A 10,000-nucleotide genomic window follows, 5' to 3' on the forward strand; every position below is an offset into this window, starting at 1 on the left:
TATACTATATATACCCTATATATATATATATATATATATATTATATAGTCATAGGGGGACTTATATATATATATATATATATTATACATATACGTTCAAATTTTGGATGGGAACTTCTATTATTTAGGAAAACAGGTAATCATTCGAGTAAAATTAAACAAGTTCATTTATCATAAAACGAAGACTGTAAGTTTCATTTCTCTCAAGTAAAGAGAAGCTTAATTATTCACATTTCGTCTCAGAGTTGAAAAAAATAGGGCAATAAAGATTACTTCTATCATTTCATATTTATTCAAACAATTAATACAAAAATATTTTCTTCCTGAATTCATAGTTACATATACATATATACTTACAGTTTAAGGGAGAGAGAGAAGGTTATGAAGAATTTTCCCTTGAAGTGAAACTGTACTCTTTTAAGAAAGTAGACCACATATATATATAACCATTTTTCAATACACGCTTCCTAGAACAGGGAACACTATTTGCGTATTTTCTTTAACTTAGAGAAAAGTACATAGAATATCTGTAATCACACTCGTTATTTGGCATTGAAACTTTATAAAGTGGCAGTAATTTTTTTTTTATTTTTCCTCTCTCTCAACACCAAACACTCATTATGATAACACAAGCGCGCGAAATATGTATATATATATTTTATTTTATTACCGATGTATTCAGTTAAGAATTATGTATATTCAATCTCCAGGGACAGTATAAACATTTTTAACATTTTTAATCATAAATATGATATGCTTTATTCATAAAGATTTATATAGTATGTTCTGTTTTTATCGTTTTCTGGAAATCATATATATATATATATATATATATATATAATATCATATATAATATATATATATATATATATATATATATATATATATTATATATATATATATATAATATATAATTTTTTAATCATAAAATATGATATATTTATGCTTTATTCGTAAAGAGTTATATAGTAACGTGATTTATGTCGTTTTCTCTACTATATATATATATATATATATATATATATATATATATATATATATATATATATATATATATATATATGATATGTCAACCATTCCCAAATAATTTAGTTTATATTACTCATGAAACAACAAATTATTTCCTAGTAAGAGATGACGACAATGACGTGACCCTGATTTCATATACAGGAAATAATCCTCTTAAATGGAATATTCCATTGAGCGAAAGAACTCGTTGACGGAAACATACGAGCTGGAAGTGATTGCTGTTGCACAGCAATATATACAAGTTCATTTTTCAAAAAAAAAATATACATATGTATGTATATATAATATATATATATATATATATATATATATATATATATAAATATATATATACATATATATATATATATGTATATATATATATATATATATATATATATAGATATATATATATATATATATATATATATATATATGAACAATATCACTACGGCTCAGATGCAAAGTAGCAGTCTGAACAGCAGTTAAATTAGACATGGAAGCAACGGGTATAATCCTTGTCAGGGACTTCTTCACAATTTACATCCAGCACCTGGCGAAATCCGCACGTGTGGACTGACCAACTCCAAAGCTGGATCACTCTGTAATAAGTCTGGCAGCCGGAAGGATAAAGCCGGCTTTACAATTAGAGCACTGGAGTTTTGTGTTTTCTTTTCCTTGCGTACGTTTAGCCTTTCCATCAATCAATATCTGATTTATAAAATTTAAGTTTTATTTTATTTTTTTTTTCGAACAAATCACCCTTGCACGCTTAAAGAAAATCTCTGCTGGTCATCCTCTCAAACATTTCATTCTCTCTCTCTCTCTCTCTCTCTCTCTCTCTCTCTCTCTCTCTCTCTCTCTCTCTCTCTCTTTCTTCTCTGAAGAAATTCACAATTTTCTTAACATCTTCACATAGGAAAATGTCTGAACGCTTGCTTCAAACATATAGAAGTGACAGAGGCAATGTTCCTTATTGCAACACAACTTATGATTCCGGTGAATAATGTTTTTTCACAGAGCGAATTATTGTCGTATTCTTAATCAGTCACTTTGCTCTTCGTTTTACCAGGCGAACTTATTTTGCACTATCATTTCATTTCCATTTTACCATCTCTTTCCCAATCGTTACAATTCGTTTCCTTTCTTTCTTGTATTATCTCGTTTCCTTTCTTTTATGTATTATCTAAGCATCATATCGTGCGTCAGCCAGACAATTCTCGCAATTTGTCCCTTTTTCATTTCCTCATAGCAATACTTTCATTCACTGAACACCGAGTTCACGACGAAGCGAGGCATATTCTTCCATAACACAGTTCCATGGTCAGTTTTTTAAACGACGCTCTCCTCCGCCTTCATCAGCTGATCCACTGGGCAGTAGAGATCCGTCCGGACGCCGGGATAGTCGTCGACCTCCTTCGGCGAATGCTGGAGCATGAGAGGGTGGTAAGATTCCTGCTGCTCGCTCATACCCTGCTGGGAGGAAAAGAAATGGGGGGAATTAGCAATGGAAAGTAAGTTCTTGGAGGCGAAGAGGAAAGTTCAAGTTATATTAAAGCAAATCAGAACTAATAGTTTAACAAAATAAGTCTTTGGAGGCGAAGGGGAAAGTTCAAGTTAAATAAAAAAAAAAAAAAAAAATGTTCCAGGGAAAAGAAAAGAGAACTATTTTTTATAGTAGCGGAATGAAGTTCTTGGAATGTAAATCAGAACTAATGGTGAACAAAAGCAATGGAAAATTAGTTCTTTGGAGGCGAAGAGAAAACTTTAAGTTAAATAAAAAAAAAAAAACAACAACAGCCTCAGGTAAACGAAAACAAAATTAGTAGCGAAATGAAGTTTTTCAAAAGTAAATCAGAACTAATAGGGCGAGGTTGAATGGAAATACCTTTCAAAAAATGAATATGCCAGGAAGAAGAAATTAATATTAGTAATATCAAAACGTTCCAAAGACTTTATTCATCTCAGGAATCGAACCCTTCCCATCTCTCGTGGGTGGAGTTGGGTGATTATCCACCATAGAAATTGTACATACATGTTAGTATGTGGTGGGGAAGAGGGTATTATAGGGATCAATAATAAAGTCAATCGTAATTAGTCGAATTTATTATGCGGTGTTCAAATCTTCAGTCTGTAATGGATTTTCGTCAAGCATACGACTTATAAATGAACAGACATACATGAGAACATGCACATATACACACACAAATATATATATATATATATATATATATATATATATATATATATATATATATATATATATATATATATACGGTATGTATATTATATATTTATATATATATATATATATATATATATATATATATATATATATATATATATATATATATATATATATATATATATATATATATGTATATATATTCGTCCTATGTACTTATCCGTGTGAACCTATCTTAATATTAGGGAAGAATTACAATGGAAATATAAAACATCGAGAATTGAATTATTTAAGAGTAAAACATTTATTTTTACATATTAGATCAAATATTACCATCGCGAGTTTTACAGAGTATTATCACGTCTGTTAAAAAGAAAACGTCTCATTATTTATAGACATAAAAAAAGGGGTTGATAACTTTTCCTCGTCTGAATTTTCTGAGTCATTGAACACCCTCCGGAAGCGTTTTACAGTCGATGGACTTTACCTAGGTTGTGATAATCGGATCTCCGTCGCCTATCTCCCTCCCCCTGTGGGAGTCAAGTAGATTACATTACCGTCCAGTGCAGGGGATCGATCTCCATTTTTCAATAAATGAATATGTGATTATATAAACGAAAACGAAAAATATTCTCGGATAGATTATTGCATCAGGGATTCAAACACAACTCATATATATAATATATATTATATATATATATTAATATATATATATAGATAGATATATATATATATTATATATATATACAAAAATTATATACAGGGTAATTTTAGATCTGAGGTGGAATGGTGCAAAGTCTTAACATTTAATAATATATTTGGTAATAACGTCTAATATTAAAAAACTAGGATCATATATAACCCAATAAAATTTCCACAAGGGTTATAAAACTAGATTAATAAAATCCATAGAATTTAGATAAACAATCCCTAATTTCCATGAGTGACAAATTAAAATTACCAATTGCTTCCGATTAAAGTAATTAAAATTCCTTATACTGACAGGTAGATCTCGTTTCATCCATTATATTCCCAGACTTGATTACATTTTGATAAACATGACATCCTTTGAAATGGGATCCATAGGAATTGAAATATTCGGTAGAAAACACTGTAAACATTAAAGAGATAAAACATATAGACTTTTCACTTAATTGCGAATATCTTGAAAAATATGGAGAATTTTCGAACCCAACGCTGATTTGCGAGATAAAAGAAATCCTTTTGATAAAGTAAAAGCAGAGATAAAAATGCCCTTGATGAAGTTTCCTTAAAAGTCACAATGATTCAAAAATGAGTTTTTTTTCCAGAGGCTTCGCAATTCAGTTTAAGAGATGCTGATTTTAAATGCAATACTATTAGAAAATATATATATTTTTTTATTTAACACTTTTATAGCAATATATGGCCCATTGAGCATGGTCTATTTCATATAGTGGTAAATATTTTGTTTTTTTGGGTGGGTTAGATATGTTCCTCTTATCTCTGATGAGTGTACGATTGCAAAAGCAACTGTGGGAACGTGAAATTTTATGTACCCGACATACCTCTGGTTATTTTAGATTAGGACAAATATCCGGATGAAACTACATTGGCTTAAAAGAATGCAAAAGGTTAACTCAACAAGGCGTGATCCGACTTCCAGCTTACTCAAGATGTGTGGAAGACTTTCCCCTCATGCATAAGTTGTAAAGATTGTATTCGTAACTTAACGTAAATTAAAACGCGCTAAATCTACGGTCAAATAGAGCGTTTTTTCACCAACTAAAAATTTAAGTAATTACGCTATATTTTATTAGAAATAATTGATCTGCACTTTGTAACACGCACATTATTTACTTTTTACATTTTCATTATAATATATAAATCGTAATTATCCTATCCTATAATTCCTGTATCATTAACTCAACATGGAACATCTTTTTTACACCTTTTTAGGTTCGTCCATAGACCTTTCCTACCACCTCAAGAGGAGGAAGAAGAAAAAAAAGGAGTTTGTTGGCTTACTCCCCGAGTTAGCAAAGATATAGAAAAGAGTAAAGCTGATTAGAAATGTAATTACTACCAATATAACAGAAGAGAATCCCTACCATCGGCACATCCTCTCCGAGCGAAGGGTCCATAACTTCGTACACCATTGCCTCCGATTTCCCTTCTCCAGATGACAAGAGATCGTAGGTCTCCTCTGTAATGGAAAAAAAATGTATTGGTTTTACCACAAATCAAATCAGATACAGCGTTTTTGGTCTTTGCTTCATGCAATATACCTGTTCATGGGCATGCTAAATTCATGAAATGTTTCCAGGAAAAGAAAGATTTCTGTGATTTATTTCATACAATCTACCTGTTGATGCCCGATTACCCATACTAAATTCATGAAACTTTTCTAGGAAGATAAACATTTCTGTGATTTATCCAGAATCCAAATCAGGTAAAAAAGCTGGTCATCTTTATTTCATACAATCTACCAGTTCATGCCCATACCAAATTCATGAAAACCTTTCCATGGAATACATTTATTTTTGCTTATACAAAATCAACAGCAGATCAAACGTTGATTGTCTTTTTTTCATACAATCTACCAGTTCATGCCCATACTATATTCATGAAAACGTTTCCAGGGAATACATTTGTTTTTGCATATACAAAATCCATTACAGATCAAACGTTGATTGTCTTTTTTCCTTACAATCTACCTGTTCATGCCCATACTAAATTCATGAAAACGTTTCCGAGGAACACATTTATTTATTGCTTATACAAAATCCATTACAGATCAAACGTTGATTGTCTTTTTTCCTTACAATCTACCATTTCATGCCCATACCAAATTCATGAAAAGGTTTCCAGGGAACACATTTATTTATTGCATATACAAAATCCATTACAGATCAAACGTTGATTGTTTTTTTCCTTACAATCTACCTGTTCATGCCCATACTAAATTCATGAAAACGTTTCCGAGGAACACATTTATTTTTGCTTATACAAAATCCACAACAGATCAAACGTTGATTGTCTTTTTTCCTTACAATCTACCATTTCATGCCCATACCAAATTCATGAAAACGTTTCCAGGGAATACATTTATTTATTGCATATACAAAATCCATTACATATCAAACGTTGATTGTCTTTTTTCCTTACAATCTACCTGTTCATGCCCATACTAAATTCATGAAAACGTTTCCGAGGAACACATATATTTTTGCTTATACAAAATCCACAACAGATCAAATGTTGATTGTCTTTTTTTTTTCTTACAGTCTATCTGAAACTGTCCATAATATACTCATATATCAGATTCTAAATCAGATCAAAAGTTGATCGTCTATATTTAATAAAATCTACTATCTCACGTGCATAATAAATTCATGAAAACGTTTCCAGAAAATTATATTTCTTTAGTTACAAACTTGTTTCTCTTATTAATGAAGATCATAAATGTTGCACGATAGAAGGCCTTCATTGAAAACGTATAAAATTGTCCCTATGAAAACGATTGCAATGGAAAAGCTGCTGTGTGATCTCTCTCCGCTGATGAAGCAATAAATATATATTTCCTGTTATGATTCCACTTTTTTTCGAGTGATTGGAGTTCAAAACAGCTATTAACGTATATCTACTGAATGATACGATTAAATAAACACGTTCAAAAATTATAGAGAAAACAGGGTTTCGCTTTATGCGCCGTCAAAACATAATTGTTTTATTTGTAACTATTCATAGAAGCGAATGTAATTTATTCTAATACTAAATGTGATGCAATATCATGCATATCTTCAGGTTGTACATATCAAAACAAAGCACTTTCAAGCACAGCCATCACTCTAATATATTAGTGAAGAAGTTTCAGTTTTCTTCCACTGTTTAATACATTTTCATGACTCTGAATAAGGAAGCATAATATTCCACTGCTTCTGTATGTGCGATATTCGTTTATTGTACAAAAATAAAAAAAATAAATCAAGGTTTACATACAATGATTTGTAATTCTCTCTATTTAAATGGACGCGTGTTCGTAGCCTTTAAATGCTAACCTGGCAAAGTTAAATTTTGTTTCGAGCATATCTGTTCCATTCATGAAAAATAGAACAGTTAAATGCTGCCTCACTCTCTCTCCCTCTCTCTTTTTTCTTTTACCTTTTATTAATTGAACTCTCGTTAAAAAAGGTGAAAAACTTAATTTTCATAGCTGTAAAACTCAGAGTTCTTTTTATTTTTGGTAGTAGGGGAGTTCAGCTGTTATATATGTATGTGTGTGTATGTATATATATATATATATATATATATATATATATATATATATATATATATATATATATATATATATATATATATATATATATATATATATATATATATATATATATATATTCAGCAGCTGAGCTCCCTAATTACCAAATAATCAAAAACTGCGAGTATTACAGTTGTTAAATATATATATATATATATATATATATATATATATATATATATATATATATATATATATATATACACGTGTGTGTGTGTGTGTGTGATATATATATATATATATATATATATATATATATAGATATAATATATATATATATATCATATATATATATATATATATATATATATATATATTATATATATATATATATATATATATACGTGTGTGTGTGTGTGTGTGTGACTCACCAATATTTGGAACGACATCCGGATTGCTGTCGTCTGAAGGAGGTCGAGGCTCTGGCTTCCTTCGAGTCCTTCGTTTCCTGCAGTAGTTCCTGGCGAGGACCAACCCCACCACGCCCAAAAGGACTCCAACCACGGCGCCCACGGCGCCCCCTATCGAAGTCCCAGTGTCTTTGCTGATGATGTCAGCTGCGGAAGATGAAATACATGTTACCAAATTAAAATTTATTCTCTCTCTCTCTCTCTCTCTCTCTCTCTCTCTCTCTCTCTCTCTACTCTCGCCGCTCGTCCGTCTCGTTCCTCTCTCTCTGTCGTCTCCCTCCTCTCCTCTCTCTCTCTCTCTCTCCATAAGTTCTATCTATGGTTTTCTCCGTTGCCATAATTGTTTTCAAAATCAACAAGAAATGCGAATTGCCCAGTAGCCTTTGGCAGAAAATTATTTCCTTCATTTTAATAGCGGCTTCTTTCCACTAGCTGAAAATTGATTAATCAAGGTTTATCATAAATGGATTAGATATGATTATTGTTAAGGTGGAATATTTAAAAAATGATGTAAAACCTCTCGTAATTATACATTTCCTGACAGTTTGCTTGTATACCTTGAGAGGCCGCCACTTATACCTGCGATTGTGAATTAACACCGACTTCAAACTTTCTAATTATCTCCCAGCTGATTATCATATTCAAAGCTTTTAGACAAATTTTGCAGAAAAAGCTAAATTTTTCAAAACTTAAGATAATTAATTCTGCGAAATAATTTCCCCATCAAATAATTACGGTGATTATCTCGGTAATTATGGAGATAAATTTTAGTTCTCCCTTAGAATTTACAGCAGATTAAGTGTTTTTTATTATGACAATTAAGGATGTTTAGTGTTTTACTAAAGTATACAAATTTCACAAGATTGTAATAGTAGTGCCGTTATTCAACATTCATTACATTTATGAGATTTTCACTTAAGAATTAATAAAGGTGCCGTTAATTAATCTTAATTACATTTATGAGATTTTCACTTAAGTAATAAAAGTGCCGTTAAGTAACCTTCATTACATTTTTGAGATTTTCACATATGAAGTAATAAAATTGCCGTTTAGTTTTAAGGCGTCATTTACATTGTTTAGATTTTCACATATGAAAAAAAATAGTTAAAACAAAAAAATAAAGTACGTTAATTTAAACTTCATTACTTTTATGAGATTTTCACTTATGAAGTAATAAAAGTAACCGTTTATTAAACTCAATTAAACATTTGAAGATTTTTCACTTATGAAAGTAATAAAAGACCGTTTATTAACCTTTTCATTAAATTTATGAGATTTTTCACTATGAAAAAGTAATAAAAAGTACCGTTTTATTAACTTCATTACATTTATGAGATTTTCACTTATGAAGTAATAAAAGTACCGTTTATTAAACTTCATTACATTTATGAGATTTTCACTTATGAAGTAATAAAAGTACCGTTTATTAACCTTCATTACATTTATGAGATTTTCACTTATGAAGTAATAAAAGTACCGTTAATTAAACTTCATTACATTTATGAGATTTTCACTTAAGAAAACACGTCAAATGTGGTCACTTTAATTACGAAGTTCTTAGATTGTATTATTATTGTTTTTATCCAAAAGATAAACCCCTATTCAAATGGAACACTCCCACAGGGTCCATTGATTAGAAATTCAAACTTCCAAGTAATAAGGTATTTATTTTAATGGATATTCATAAAAAAATATACACTCGAACTCATAAAACTGGTAAATGGGGAAAAAATATTTGATGCTCCTCGATACAGATCATGCTAACTATTTTAGTTGTATCTATTTGAATGACTCAGCGAGAGAAATTTTTATGATGGTATCATATTACCTAAGTAACAGGGCCAATTATCAGAGGTAAACAGGGATTCTCATCGGATTACCTTGAAAAACTACAGAGACAAAAATAGTCCAGTATAAGAGTTAACTCGCTGGAGAATCAATTTCACGAATTCGGGAAACCTAAAAATGTCTTGCCATTAGGGAGAGAACTGCTGAAACAATTGCTCCTGACGAATTCATTAAAAAAAAAAAAAAACTCACAATATTTCACCTCCCGAATCCAAATAGAAGTTACGAGCAACGAAGCAGATTAGAGTGGGTT

At 30.3% G+C, this 10,000-nt stretch overlaps 1 protein-coding gene across 1 annotated transcript in view; it reads right to left on the minus strand.

Moving 5' to 3' along the window:
- Window positions 1–1,403: 1,403 nt before the first annotated feature.
- LOC135224341 (hemicentin-2-like) overlaps window positions 1,404–10,000 on the minus strand; it is a 461,359-nt gene continuing 452,762 nt past the window's right edge. Inside the window, 3 exon segments of the mRNA XM_064263248.1 lie at window positions 1,404–2,483; window positions 5,283–5,377; window positions 7,861–8,046. Coding sequence (XP_064119318.1) covers window positions 2,340–2,483; window positions 5,283–5,377; window positions 7,861–8,046 — 425 coding nt within the window. The 3' untranslated portion in view covers window positions 1,404–2,339.

This window comes from Macrobrachium nipponense, chromosome 12 (assembly GCF_015104395.2).
Source record: "Macrobrachium nipponense isolate FS-2020 chromosome 12, ASM1510439v2, whole genome shotgun sequence".
Classification (NCBI taxonomy): domain Eukaryota; kingdom Metazoa; phylum Arthropoda; class Malacostraca; order Decapoda; family Palaemonidae; genus Macrobrachium; species Macrobrachium nipponense.